Here is a 15,869-nt window from a genome sequence, read left to right on the forward strand (position 1 = left end):
TTCATTTTAAAGTTTAATTTTATTCAAATTACGTTTTGGAGGAAGCAACTTGAAGGTTCAGTGACTGTCATATTAATTTAGCAAAGCAGCACACGAGGTGCATGTAGAAACAGAACAGGCAGATCAATAAAAGACTTCAGCTTATTTTTAAATTCTGGGTTATCAACACAGAGAATAAGAAAGGAAACTCAAATTCTGTTTCTTGACAAGTATTTAGGTACATGAACAAAGTAGAGAATTTTTTGGAAAAGTATTATTCCCAAATCCAGAAGTAAAAAAAGTGTTTGTTTTTTTTTTCTCTAATTCTGAATCCCGCACACAAGCTTGAACAATCACTATTTGGCTGACTGAGAGTTGCTCAGCTTGGAGTCCCAGGATAAGAAGAAAACGACGTAGCTGATGTCGCCCTGGTTCTTCTCACCACAGGAATAATACAAATGTGTCGTGGAAAATGTTGAAAATAGGAGATGTGCCGTAATATCTCTGGGGAGCACAGGCGTGCTGGGCTGACAAATGTCTACAGGATCATACATGAGTCAGGAAAGGAGTTTGACAGAAACATGTTAATATGTTTATGCAAGGGAGGAAAAATAGTCTCGAGGACTCTGATGAAAATAGTCAACAGCAGGTCATGAACAGGCCTCGGGTCATTTTAGTCTCTTTGAAATGCGTAATTTTTAATGCGCCATTAACACATCTGAAGACGTGCCAAGATGCATCTTTATCTTACTCTTATTGCGTGTTATCAGCCTAAGACAAAATACTTTATTTTCAGACAAGAGTGCTAATGAACAGGAGGTTTTTAAAAAGTGGTTTAACATTACTGTCCCATAAAATTTAAGTTATTTTCTTCATTTGGTCACATTATCTACAGAATAGAGCTGTGTTCCACACAAGGCCATTCCCAAATAAAAATGTTTTTGTTTTTTCTCCCATTGAATAAATAATAAACCTTGAACAATTTTGCTTAAGTAAGTAGAACTACTTATGCAGTGTATCTGCAGTGAATCACTCTTTGTGTTTAAATAATTTCTCTCGTACTGTTTCGGTTATTCTACCCAATCCAGCCTGAAAAAGCCCAAGCAGTGAGATTTACCCAAACTTGATCTGAAGTACCAATTTCTTTGCATATGTAGATTTAAAAAATTAGAGGTATGGGCATTTTACTATGTCACGATTCTGCCTTCTGGAGCCATAATTTGATTCGAAATCAAATTTCTATACGAAACAATTATTCATAATGATTTCTGCTTCTATCTAGGCAAAGGAAGATAAAGATAGCACATGGTGAAGAACATGGTGAGGCTCACATTAAGCTGCGCCTGGCTTGGCTCGATGCAGGAAGGGTGCCTGCTCCCTTCCTGCTGCATCCTCTGTTTTGCTCTTATGAAATGATCACAGGAAGAGTGCCACCCTTTCTGCTAAAAGACTTTAGATTTATTTAGTAAAGAATCGTCCAAATGTGTATACATTCTCACTGCACTGGTTAAATACAACTTAAAAGTATTGATATTGCACAAAAACCATAGTGGAAGCAGACTGGTTGAGGCAAAATATCAACATCGCTGTCCGAGTGCATTTCTGCATAATACACGGCCACAACATCTGACCAATCACAGACCTCTGTATGGTCTGGTCTTGCACACGGTGAAGCTCATGTCATGGAGTTGTTCAACCAGAAATGTCAATGTAAACTCAGCATTCCCCTTTAACAAAGTGAGGACACTGAACCAGGAATCAAAACAAAGAGGAGCAGAATTCCCACTTGTAAACAAATTTCTATCACATTTACAATTAACAAAAACGGCAAGAAAATCCGTTTTAGCTTACCATGCAACCAAACACTTTTAGGAAGGGGTGAAATAGTTTGGTAAAAGCTGAAAGGTTTGGCTGATTTAGAGTTATTTCCTGCTGTAAGTCAGAGCTCATCCAGCAATATGATGGCATATTTATTCTGTTCTCTTTCTGCGCGGACTGCGAAAGGACAGGTCAGGGCACAACACCAGCCAAGAAGGAAGTGTTTGAAACCAGTGATGAATGACTCGCTCTCCCCCAGACAGGGCCCACAGATCAAAGCAGGAAGGCAGCGAAAAGGGAGAGAACAGCAGAGACTCTGCAGACTTACATGCATATCGAGTCGTTTTAGATAAGAGGAACCTAATTTTTGTAGAACTTATTTTACTATTAAAAATGATTTTAAAGTCTCTTTGTCCCACTACATGTCTGAAATATTTGAAGCACCAATAACAATCCAATCCAGACGCGTTCTCTCACCATTTCCCCCCACAAATTAAAGAGAAGCAAAGTTGTCTTCCCTTTCAAAACACTCAGCTTGTCAAACCATTCAGCAGTGTGATGAAATTCAGTGTGACTATCGCAATAATATGACACTTATCTGTGTGTTCATGCATTAAAACATGAGCAAATGATCAAAAGTGACAACAAGATGCAGCCAGCGGTAGGTGATGAACTGAAATTCAAAAACTGTTAAGCTTTTATATTTTATTTAGCTCACATGTATTATTTATTTATTTTTTATGTTTGCCTTTTCACATCCAATATCCAAGTTGATAGATGACAGGCAGAAGAAGCTTTTTTAGAGTTTCTCAAAAATTAGCATGAAGTACCTCACGACTCAAAAGGACTCATTTCACCACCACACACAATTATAGATACCCATTGTCAAGGTGAGTGAAAGCAATAAAATACAAATTTTCAACTGTGACTTTATGGTCTCAAACTACAAATAATTAGGAAACTAGAACCTTTTATTTAAGCACATTTATACAGCAGGTATGAGAAAATATGGCGTTTATACAAAACAATTAGTGGCCCAAATAGCACCACCCGTTGCAATATAACAAATACTTATAACTGTGTATTAACCATCACATAACTGGAGTGTTTTGAGTGAGAATCCTCCTTCTAAAAAGTCAAAATTTAAAGGGCAATCTGATTTTTTTAAATTTATTTCACACACCTAAACTTTACAATACAAAACAACTTGTGCCTCTCTACAACATAAAGTCACTCTGAGATGATTTTCAGCAGAAGCAGAGCCTTTTGAGACCAAGGCTTGTGTCTGGGGGTTTTGGCACCACTCAATTCAACATGCAGCTGCTCACACTTTCAAAGTGTGACATGAGAGTGCGAAATTGGTGTTCTTAGTTAAACTACTGCTATGTCTGTTACCTTGGTGACAATTTATGAAAAACTTGATGCATCTTTTAGGGAGTAGTGGAAAAATGTCAAAACACTTTTGTGATGTATTGGCATTTATTTATTCATGAACAATGTGGACCGTTTCAGCCCACGACACATTAAAAGTGATGCTTCAGTTTGTGGTTAACAGCATAAAAGTTGGCTAAGTGTTTACTCTTTTTATCATTACATTACTTTGCTTGTGTTTTAGCACAGAAGAACCAGATCAGAAAAGACAAACAATTCATCATCAGTGGAATGATTTACATGTAGCAGAAAACATTTGAGTAAATGGATAGAGGTCATTGTCAACCAACCCAGTTGAGTCAACGTCACATTTTGTTGCTTTCCTTTGTCTGATTGGTGTGCTGCCTTAACACATAAAGGATGTATGAGGTGTTAGAGCTTAACCAAAAGCCTTTGCTACCTTCATTACAATTAATTAAAATGTATAATGCATCCATGTTCCCATTAATGACCTACTCAAAGCAGAAGTTGTTAAAAACATTTAACTATGACCACATTTACCTGCAGTAAAATGTATCCTTTTTGCTGAATGCAAAAATTAGACATTTGATGTGTTTGTTTTGCTGCCCTCTGTGATCAAGTTACATCCATCTGTCTTCTGTTCACCGTTTTATAGGACTGCGTCACTCCAATTAGCTCCGCTGGATCATAGATTTATTCAAAGCAACCATTTATCTATGCTGATGGCAGCTCAGGATCTCAAATCATAATGAATCCACAACCATGTTATTGTCAAGTACTGCCTTAAAGTCAGATAGCACATGTGAAAGTTTCTCTGTATGAAACTTTCACGTAAAAAAAAAATGTTGATTATGATTATGAAGCTAAACTGCTGGAATGGATAGGATTAGGATTCTAACATAAAGACAAACAGATTACCACATAGTGTGTATGTGTATCTTCTTCCTTAGAAGAAGGAAACCATCTTAAAGACAAAACTTCACCCACACCTTGATCCTTTAGTCATTCAGTCAAACCCGGATCAACAAATTTAGGTTCTCATGACTGAGATAGAAATTGTCATTCAGATATAGGACTACTCAGACTCTAATCACAAACACTCACACATAAAGTCAAGTGAAAATCATGGAGTTCAAAAAGATGTTCCTCAATTTTTAAATGAAAGTGCAAATGAGAAACTCAAGGAGATCAAAGTTGAGTTTCAAAAAGTTTCTTTAGTGTGAATACTGATGTCCTCGCTCTAAGATTTCTTTTCTACTCCTGTGAAGAAATAAAGTCGGCAGAATTTAAAAAAAAAACAATTATTTAAAAAAATATTAGCTATTTTTTTGTTTGGATAAAAAGTTTTCTGTTGTGTCTAAACATAATGGTTAATTCCTTTAGTTAAAAGTTAAAACTAACTTATAAGTTAGTGAAGGTGCTTTACAAATACTTTGAAAGTGTTGTTGGTCCTACAACCTCAACATAAAGGTATGATGTGTCACAAAATATATTTTCATAATAAAACACAATATTCTTTGATATAAAATCTCTTTTCTTGAATCCTGCATTTTTTCTCTAGATTGTAAAATTGACTCAAAAGATGTAAATTCCCCAAGTCCAAAATGTTGAGAGATTTTATAAAAAAAACCCACATTTTAACTCACTTGTTAATAATCTAATATGATTTAAATCTGCTTTTCCAAAACTTATTTTACTCCCAAAAGTTAAAACTAACCTACAAAGACGTGTTAAACCCTTAAGAAGTTTTTATTTCATTGCAGAGTTTACAGTCAAACCAGATGGTGTAAGCTACATGAGGCTGCAAAGCAATGCTGAAAGTGTTTTCACTGTGCCCTTTTTTTCTAAACATGTCTTTGTTAAGATTGTGCGCAAGAACCCAAGTGCAGGTTGGCAGGCTAGAGGACGAAAAAAATAACATTTCATTGAACTAAAACTAAGCTAAAGGCGCTACCTGGCAGGAGCTTCAGAGCAGGAACTCAGAACTGAAGGATACAGAAACAAAGCTCGGCTGGATACAATACAATGACTAGGAATGTCAATGATCTGGCAGGGAACAAATCAAAACTGGCAGGTTTATCCACAGGGGGAGGATAATCACTGACACAATGAAGGTATGCTGTTTAGCTAAAACAACAAACAGAGGCTGAGCAGAAAGCAAGAATAAACTAAGAAAAAAACAAAGACAGTAAAAATGGGTACAACGTGTATGAATTTAGGCATAAGTGCTTCTTGTCAAAACAAAGCAAAAACATGATTACCATCCTTATAATTTATATATAAATATATATTTTAGAAGTAGGCATAGGCAGAGTACAAAAAATGTAGCCCAATAAAAGTGCTAATAAAAGAAAGCTGTGTACAAAACCAATATTTTAGTAAAGACAGTTTCCGAATAAGATGAAATAAGATTATGTTTGACTGACTGATCTAAAACAATTTGAGGGCAGCATGCCTAGGACTCACACATGTAACTTCTGAGAAGATAGAATAATTTTTATATCACCTGTGTCAAAAACTGCAGCACAATCACCAGAACATAATTCAATTATTTTAAAAAAAACAACTTGTAAAAGAGCTATTTGATCTGTATCTGGAACGGTTTGTCACTTTGGGATTTACAATGGTTTTATTTTAACACAATTTGTCAGTATCCAGACAAAACTCCAAATTCTAAATGTGACTACAAATAAGGAATGAAATGCATTAATTATGTCCTGTATGTTTATATATTACAGACCAACCAAAATGTTTGCTCTGTTTGTTTAAATATGATAAAATACCAGATCACTTTTCAGCTGATCGCACAAATTCAATTTTACCTTCATGGGACTGAAATCCAGACTTTAAATTAGGTCATCACTACGATGAAAGGTGAATATGTCATTCTTAAAATCAGTCGAGAAAACAAATAATGTAAAAGAGCTACTCTAAACTGAAAACCCATGAAGAATATCAAGCAGCAAAAACACACGTTTATCTGAAACAGTTTCACATTTTATAAAACTGTCAAACTTGAAAATAGTGGTACAGTGAGAGAATCCTGAGTGTTTTAATGCTTAACTTGCCCATTAAAATAAGTTATTAAAGATGACACATCAAGATGAGGCGAGAGCTGGGTCTGCATGGATCTCCTTAAAACTAACAGCAGTTTTTAAGTACCAAGTCTAAACATGCAAGAGAAATTTGAAACTAAGCCACAGGGATGGATGAAGATTTAGCAAATGGCTTGATAAACTACAAACACTGATTAAAAACTAAATTGTTAATGGATGCAGTAATGAGCCTATAGCCGCAAGCAGAGCAGTGAGAAAATTTCATGGCAAGATGTGAAAAGCTCTATCATTTGGAAGTAACATTTACATTACTTCATAATTATTTATGCAAAATTTGTGCAAATAGATGGCAAATGTGGCAAATGACTGATTACTAGGAAACATTAAAACTGAACGCAGAGTCAGTGATACAATGCTCTAAAATCCAGGCCTAGAGGACTCAGGTGTGTTGAAGGTCCTGCAGCATTTAGACGCTTCAACACACCTGAGTCAAATAATTAGGTCATTAGCAGGACAACAACAATTTACTGCACCCTGAGTAGGGATTCAGTCATTTGATTCAGGTGTTTTAGACCAGGAATACATCTAAAAGTTGCAGGACAGCATATCTTGAACAGTGGATTTGAGGATCTCTGTTTTAACCTGTAGTTTTAATAACAATATAATAGCTTTTCAGTGTAAACAGCTTTACTTTATAGAAATTGCTCTGTTTTTTTAAGTGTATCAGTGTGAAATAGTTATCATTTAAACAAAAATTAGTGCTACAGCAGCCAGCAGCCAGAAAGATCTCAGCTTACTTTTAATGGACCAATTATAAGCATAAAGTTTGGGAACAATTATCCTACTAAAATGGAAGAAATATCCTCTTAAAATCTTAACCTTCGAAGTCTAAAAACATTTTAAGCTAAGACGGTGTCAGAAACTTTTACACTAATTCACTTTTGTGCAATTCAGTTGTTTACGTAGATGCCTATGGCTCTTACTATGGGGAGCCATCAATTAGGAACATGGCCTGCAGTCCGTTGCCAATCATTACTCAGTCCATGTAGCACTGCAAAGGGAATAGTACACAGAAATCCATGGAAATGTATTCACATCGATACAAATGACTGAAGTTATTTTAGCTGGCTGAAATTTGCTCTGAAATGAGCTTTAGCATCGGCCAGACTCCAAAACAAGGCAATTCAAGTTTATTTGTATTGTATAATTCTTACACAGATTAATTTTAAAAAGATTGATTTGACTGCTACCAATAAGATACTAACTGCCGATAACCATGTCCCCATTTAAAAAACAAACACCTTTCCTGTATCTTACATGTAAAACAGTCATACTAATATTATAAAGGTGTCCGCATACTTTTCAGTGTGGGCACATGCCCATTGTGTGTATGAATGGAGTATGATATTCACTTTGAGAGATAAATACTTTTCACAAGAACCCCATAGATGTTGTTGTAGTCCACAAACCAAAAATCTGCGACAGATTGGCTCATGTGATGAAATCAAGCATGCTACAAATGTCAAATGCATAGAGCTCATTCCAAAACGTTAGTCTCCTATGTCATTATGTTTTCTGAAAGGCAGATATGCAGAATGTTACAACTGTAGAGCTGTTTATTGCATTTCTGTTTGAGTTCAGCAGAGCCTTTCCAGCCAAGAAAGAGAATAGTAAAAAGTAAGTGAAATGGGAATGTCCTCAATTAGACATTTCCCAAAGAAAGCTAAATGTTACAGGGTAATAAAAGTCGTGCAATTGCAGCCACTGCAGTGGTCATCTGCTCTGTCAGCAGAATGAGGTTTGAACCACATTAAATCTCACGAGTCAAAGCTTTCAGCTAATTAGCAGCAAGGAACCACCAGCGACCTGCTGTAAGAACCATTATTTTTTTTTAACCATCTTCATGTCCAGATGCCATTTAGTGAGAGCATACCGAGCAGAGTTTTTACATGTCATCAGTCAACAGAATTGTTTTTGCCAGGAATTTCAAACTGTTTCCTTGCCATCCTTTATGGCCACCAGCATAGCTCCCACAGTTTAAAGACAAGTAGACATGACGCGGCCCGGCTGTGTTGCCAAAACGATGTGCATGCTTCTTCGATCGCAGTATGCTACTCACCAGGGTGCAGCTGCTATCTGCATCATCATCCAGCAAGCTCAGTCTGCACAGAGTCTTTTCGTTCTTCAGCCAGTACTCGGATGAGTCCAGGACACTGTTGCTGCACAGAACCTGCAGGACGTGGACACGGGTCAGCAGCGCACAAACACAACACAAAACAATGTGGTAAGGACAGACTTTGATCCGTCTTTTTGTTGATTTAATCCACCAGTCTCCTTCTTTTAAAACCTGAGTTCATGAAGTTCAGTGCGTTTTAAATATTTATTATACTTGCGCCAAGAAATCCTCTGCCAACGGAAATAAGATGATTTTACACTTAACCAGCTCTGATCGCTCGGTTGCAAATTAAAAATACAATCTTTGTTTAATCTTTAAACACAACATACCCAGTCCTGACGAATCACATTGAAAATACCTACTTTGATGTAAAAATTGCTTCCGAGATTCAGTTAGGCTATTTCTTATATAAGTGAGTTGTTTAGAATAATTTCAAAGGAAGCACAAATGAAATAGGAAATCCGTATTATTCTAGGAAGCACGTCTACGTTTCATTCAGGTAATCAGACTGAGGAGTTAGACCTGAGCAGGCAACAGGAAGCTAAACGTTTGGTAAAGGTTGGTAATTTTTGTGCTTTTAAAGCGTCCATTTCTATCCTATAAGGATATGTTGAGTTCTTTACAATATTAGGTAAATTAGGGGTCTACTAGCTCTTCAGATAATACACATACTATCATGTTGATAGTATGTGCTAATCACACACGGTGTTACCTTTCCTGCAAATACAGCAACGTTTCCTAAGGCTTTTGAACAGTTACAATAAAGCATAAATGTTAAAACAATTTCATATAAATTTAATATTTTTCCCTTAAAATCTGTTTTTAGCAGCTTTTATTAATGTTGAAACGATCTTACAATAAAATTTTGATATCTAATATTTTATTTACCTATAGATGCCAGTGTTACAGAATGTTACATTATTTCAGAAAAAAATTAAACTATTTATAGGAAAATAACTTCCATTTATTTTTCTGTAACTTGAAATAAGTTGCTTTTTGGAAACAACAGCTTTACTTTGCAATAAATTGTTAACAGATTTTTTTGCCCTGGTGAAATAAAAATTCACTAGGGCAGTAAAAACTAGTTTATTATTAATAGTCCTTTGAAGTGTAACTAGCTAAAATCAATTAAATGAGCCATAAAAATCAACCTAGGATGTCTAATCTGCATCGTAGGACTCGTAATTTGTCAGATAAAAGCAAACACACTGTAGTTACTGAAGGAAAATATTCTTAAAATCTGCAGGTAGACAGCTGCTTTTGTTCTTCTCCTTCTCACACACCGTATCTTTTACCTGTCCGGCTGTCAACACGACAAGTTCTTTAGTATACTGAAATTAAATGAACTTGCTCCGTATTACAGTGATGAGGGGTGATCACTAGAAAGACCGAGTTTGTCCCCAGAAACTCTTTCACGGCACACAATGCAAAAGCGCATTGCAGCAGGTAAAATTACTCTTAAAATATGAAACCTGTGCAATTACTTTGACATATGACACCTACATGTGCACTGCTCATTCTCCATGCGTATTTTTAGTGACATCTCATGCCCCCTCATGCTTGCCCCCACTGGAATAGACCATCTGTTTAGGCCTTCAGCCAGGTAATCGTGACGTATTTGCTTAGCTGATCTCTCTGGGAGGGATAATACTTAAGGCTGTTGGTGCTGGAGCCCGAGGCCCAATTACATCAAAGAAATAGCTTTTTGTCTCTACAGGACCATCGAGTGGAAGACAGTTATGATCATGAGCAGGAGGCTAATTAGGAACACTGAGTAGTCCACACAGGGCAGGGTCAGGCACATTAAAAGTAGACCTACAGACAACTTGAAAGGAAATTCATTCCAGGAGCATCTCTGCTCACTTATCTGAGCCGTTTCCCTCCCTGTCTCACTCTCTTCCACTGGGTGATGATAAATCTCCTGGAGGGAGGTGAGGACCTGACTGTTACTCTTATTACACAACCTCGGGGCGTCACTGACACCCAAGGGGAGGAAATTAATATCTCTTGCACAGCTTGAAGCACACAAACACAAGTCAATGGAAAGACAAATTCAACCAGGAGGTGAGAAAACAAAGATGTTGAAGAGCAGACAGAGAGTCGGGGATTTGTCGTGATCCAAGTGCAGGAGACAGAGTTCTCTGTTCTCACCTTCTTGCAGGCGCTGATGGATGAAGCAACCGTGCTTTCTGTCCTGCCTCCATCCACCTCACCAGACTCGGATCCTTCAAACATGGCAGACGACTGGAAGTTACTAGAAAGCAAAAGACAAAAGGGAACAGAATCGCCTTTGTCAGAGCACATTTCCACCAGGTGCTCAAAAATCTCGCTTCGAAAATCTCGAGTCAGTGATGCATGGGAGTCCCTGCTCTGACTAGAGCAGCCCATCATGTTTCATTTGCTCATGTTTAGAAGCTGCAGCCTCTGCCGCTAAAACAACTAAGTATCTATTGCAAGTCAGGACAACCATTTCAATATCTCATGCTGATATTTTGCCAAATTTCACTTATCTTTTCAATGTAGCAATAAAAAAAGACTGCTTAGAGTTTCACCTGTAATAAAGTCACAATAACAAAAAACTTACAGTAAAATTTTCCAAACATGCAGTACTTGATAGAATAGAATAAATGGGGAAATGTCTATATTACATCTTCAAGGAAATACATACAAATTTCCCATAGAAATACAATGTGTGGCCTGTTGCATTGACTTTCACTGCCTTCATTTCCCACACTGGTTGTGTATATTTAGTGTGGGAGATGCTAAAGCACAGAAAGCATAGTGGTGACACTGACAATAGAAAAGGAAAAAAAAGACAGAAAAAATAGGACAAGTTCTAATTAATATATCAACTGCATTATTCACCAGCAGTTTTGCCGTTACGTGTTTTCCTGAATTTCTTTTGTTCAGCCATAATAAACATGTAGAAAACTATGACAGTTAAAAATGACTTGGAATTTCATAGTTAATTCAGTAAAATGTACTGAACACACTTATTTGTAAATTTATTGAGCAACCACTTATATTCTTAGGATGTCAAAAGCATTTTAAGATTTATAATTCACGAGACGCCATGTGTAACACATGTGCTTACTCCATATGCGTTGCTTCAGTACAGGCCTGGGTAAAGCCACCTTCAGGCCACAATGAACTGCAGTTATGTTTTTGAAGAGGGTTGTCAGAGTTTCCATCTCATAAAATCTAAAATGAGATTGTAGGCTATAAAACTGAACTCAGCTTGTAAATTTAATGTTCAATAATAGATAAATATTAAAATATTCAAATACTAGGGTTGCACTGCAACCAAAAAAAATAAAAAATGGTCCTAGCATTCTTGACCAGTTAAAATAAAGCAGAGCACAGCAGCCTGCGGTGAAGAGAGCAACCATGTTACCAAACCAATACGCTCTTTCACTCCTCAGAGAATTTCATCTTGGGAGAGATGGCCACACTGTCACAATTTCCATCTTGAAGTGAAAGCAGATGTCAACAAAACACTACTAGAGATCTTTTCACTGTTTTATTAAATATTCTGTTTATAAAAATACACCATTATACCCATAGTCAGAGAGTGTGTCGAGGCAAAATGAAAAGCTCATTAAAGTTGCACCTTAAAATCTGATAACAGAGTATTTCACCAGTGTTATTTATCTGGTTCTCAATAATAAATCATCCATACCAACAGGAGCAATGTTTAACTGATATAACAAGATAATTGTAATTGTAACAACTGCAAACTGTAACTTTGTGGCTGCTTAAAATAACACTAAGTTGGACACCAAATCTTCTGTGATGGCATTTCTCTCTTTCTCTTTCTCACACACATAACTCTACAGGCTAGTGTGTTTTAAGTATGAATAGAATAAGTGTCATAGTCATTTGAACATTTTCACACTTTTGGCTACAAGTACCCTTAATGAAGACGAGTCCCTAATTGTGAGTTAATCCCCCCTCCTCCATTCACGCTCACACACACCAGCCCTCTTCCTTACATGAACTGTCCCTCTACATGAGCATTTCAGCTACTGCTTACCAGGCTCACACTATATAACATGATTTCTTTTGCAATCTGTACCTACGCAACGTCTCTCTTCTCCTCCGACAATGAAGAATCCCCCAAATGCTCCAGCCCTGAACCTGCCGTGCAGTCGAAGTTGTGATGCCAGCAGCAAACATTTGTATTATTTTGACACATTTTTCTGTGTACTTGCGTGGCCTTTATTTCTCGCAGCTTTTTTGTCCTTCCCTTGCATTTTTGTTGTTTGTCTGTTGTCACTCATTTCCCTCCAATTCCGATCTGCTCAAATGACAAAATCTGATAACTTTGGTATAAGGAGAGGAAAGGGCTTAAAAGATTTCATTGGATTAGCCCAATTTTCTTTAAGAAAATCTACCAATGGACCATTGCAATTTACTAGTTATTTACAGTACACTTTTTTTGTGAAATAATGACAGCCCCAATCTCTTCTGACGAAAGCATACATCAGAAGACAAAGCTTAATGTTTGAAGGTGAAGATCAATTTATTATTGAACATTTCAAATATATAACCTATTCAACTATTAAAGTGAATTAGCTATTAAACCTAAATAAATTATGTCATAAATATAAATTAAACTCTATGGAAAGGTATGCAAATTATTAAACCGGTTTCATTGTTTAAACTTTAACAGTTTGTTTGATCAGTATTGAGAAACATAAAGATACAAGGAAACAACATCTCACAGTGGTGTCCAAACTTTTCAACCCTAGGGCCAAAACTGGCAAATATAAACAAAGTGTATTAAATTAAAAATGCAAAAATTTGTTTATTGTCATTTTTCTTCTTTTTGTGTTTTACCTGCTTGGTAATAAGCAACTTTTTAATGAAATCAATAAATCCTTAAAGATCCAAAACATTAAAAACTTTGGACTGCTGCCTTATTAAAGGAAAAAGACAATTTCAAAATTTTTGGGGGTCATCAGTTGATTTTTGGTTTGCTGGTTTCTTTTTACCATTCTTCACTTTTAGTCAGGGGGCTGATCAAAAATCACTTCAAGGGCCACAAAAGGCCCCTGGGCCTCAATATGGACACCCCTGACATATCAAGTTCATGTGGTAAAAATCTCCCAATATTACTCAACTACATAAAAGAGAGGGTTCCTGTGGTTGAAAGCAAATACAAGTGAGAACTCAAGGGAAGGCATCATTATCCTCTGTTCATGCTTTTACTGAGATAAGCCAACCCAGAGCTTATCTGCAACAGCATTAATGAGGATCAGTTTAGAAAATGAAGAGGCTGGGCATGCATATTTAAGCAAGAACATCTGTTTTTCTTTTTTACATAATTGACATATTTCAAAGGAAATCAAAAAGCATCTTCCTTTGGAAGCCCCCATGGATTATATACTGTATCTGCTTGCAGTTCGTCAATATGAATGATGTATATGTGAGCCAAAGTATATGGTTCTACCCTTTAGACAGTAAATCACATATATATATATATATATATATATATATATATATATATATATACTTTCAATAAGTGCATTTAATGTGCTTTAAATAATCGTCTGGATCTGCAAATGGCACATCTAAACAACCATCCAAACAGTGGCGGTGAATTTCCCGGATGCTCGTAGAAATCCAGTAATGCAGAGCAAAAAAACAATTAAATGAATAAATCATGTGTGTGCCATAGCTAAAAAATCCTAAACTGGTCTTCACGAAGCTCATGAATATGTCATTTTTAGCTGACAACTGAAGATCAGTGGAGTATATTAGTCACGCTCGATCTCCTCTCCAGTCTTTACGCTTAAAATCCGACCTCTCCATCACGACACGGTGAAGAGTGACAGCTCGACGCACTCTTCTGCTCTATGCGCTCCAGCTACCCATTCAGACAGAGGACACAATTAACTCCTGACATGTCTGTTTCTGAAGGCCTAGTCCGCTGGTGAAATTTTCTGAGCTCACTTCTTCACCATCCCATGTAAAAAACACGAGAAGCACGGCACCTGATCCCTGAAGATGAAAACTTTTGGTGCTGAACACAATATTTAGCAAAAAAATAAAAATAAAATAAATAAATAATAAAAAAGACTGCATTATTTCAGTTTTAATCTGCATGACTTTGTATTTGGAAATGAAAAAACGTGACTATTGCCACAGATCTCGTTCTCTCAGTTCAGCTGGCTTGTGACAGCACTTTAGTTGTGCCTCATGGTCACTTCTCTTTACATCCAACGTGACGTCCTACATAAGATGGCAAACTTTATTTTCCACTTTAATAAAAGCATCTAAATGGCCCGTACTGAATCATAAGAAAAATACAGAAAAACAGTAAAGTTGTGAGACAGACACAACACTAAAATCACAATTAAGCTTAATTATTTTGCTTGGTAAATTAGTTGGTCGTTTAATATAATGCGGGATAAGAGGAAATGCCTTACCTCGGTGTTTTCAGAAGGCACTTCGCGCCTGCCATTTTCTCCAAAAAATACCCCGAGTGCTTGCGCTCAACCGATGGTATAACTTCCTCTGCGCGGGATGAAAGACGGGGAGAACCTCAGCACTCTCTCCGATCCAGATGCGCATCCTCCGGTGGAGCACTGAAGGAATGCCAGACTGTTCCAGCGCGATTGGAAGGAAAATAAATGACTGATTTTAGAGCCGTGTTGTCAGAAGCAGCAGCAACACACTGCCCGTCCTGCGCGTCTGCCAGCAGAGTGAAAGTGCAGCAGCTCCGCGTCGATGAAACCCAATGAGCTGCACGACGCAGGCAAGGACGCGCGCCAGATGAAACCCGCGCATGTGTAGAAACAAGAGGCTGTGATGGGATCCAGCGTGGAATAAATTCACAGCAGAAGAGATTCTAATGTCAGACCCGTAGGTCTGATTAGCCCTTGAATATGAAGTGATAAATAACACCATTCAATTTATGACAAATATTTTTCCATCTATAGATTTTTATGTACGTTTTCGCAACTACCACATTCGACTGGTAACAACTGATTTTCTGCTTGATGTCCAGAATGAACCATGAGACAACACTCTTTAGTGTGGATGTCAGTGAAGGAAGATACTCCAACAGAATAAGAGCTACTGAACAGAACCGGACTAAACACATAGCTACATTTAGAGAATCGGAATTTACACAAATATACAGAAAAAAGCAAAGAACCATCAAACACTAGAAAACAAAGTGACAATCCAAAGTCCCAGGGTTAGCCCTAATTTGCAGCAGCCCCTCTCTCACTCACAGTGTGACAAAGCCTCGTCTCCTAATAAAAAGCAGAAAGGGAAGAAAAAAGACGTTTTATATCATTTTTATAACTTGTCTTGTCATTCAAAAGATACTTTGGAACCAGATGAAATCTCAATCATCAGCTTAAAGCTTTTCAAAACCTGAAATAAAATAAGAGACCCAAGCTAGAATCCTGACTTGACTCTAATAGAGAAGCTGTGAA

The 15,869-nt window shown here is 37.0% G+C and overlaps 1 protein-coding gene across 2 annotated transcripts in view; it reads right to left on the reverse strand.

The window, feature by feature from the left end:
* LOC122832985 (SPHK1 interactor, AKAP domain containing) overlaps positions 1-15,175 on the reverse strand; it is a 36,444-nt gene extending 21,269 nt beyond the window's left edge. The window contains exons 1-3 of one of the 2 annotated variants that reach the window (XM_044120265.1): positions 14,853-15,175; positions 10,573-10,675; positions 8,365-8,475 (exon numbers count right to left, since the gene is read on the reverse strand). In XM_044120265.1, coding sequence (XP_043976200.1) covers positions 8,365-8,475; positions 10,573-10,675; positions 14,853-14,887 — 249 coding nt within the window. In that variant the 5' untranslated portion in view covers positions 14,888-15,175. The remainder of the gene's footprint in view (positions 1-8,364; positions 8,476-10,572; positions 10,676-14,852) is intronic. The other variant, XM_044120266.1, reaches the window with a different exon arrangement.
* Between the last annotated feature and the right edge of the window lie 694 nt (positions 15,176-15,869).

The sequence above is a fragment of the Gambusia affinis genome, linkage group LG06 (assembly GCF_019740435.1).
Source record: "Gambusia affinis linkage group LG06, SWU_Gaff_1.0, whole genome shotgun sequence".
Lineage (NCBI taxonomy): Eukaryota > Metazoa > Chordata > Actinopteri > Cyprinodontiformes > Poeciliidae > Gambusia > Gambusia affinis.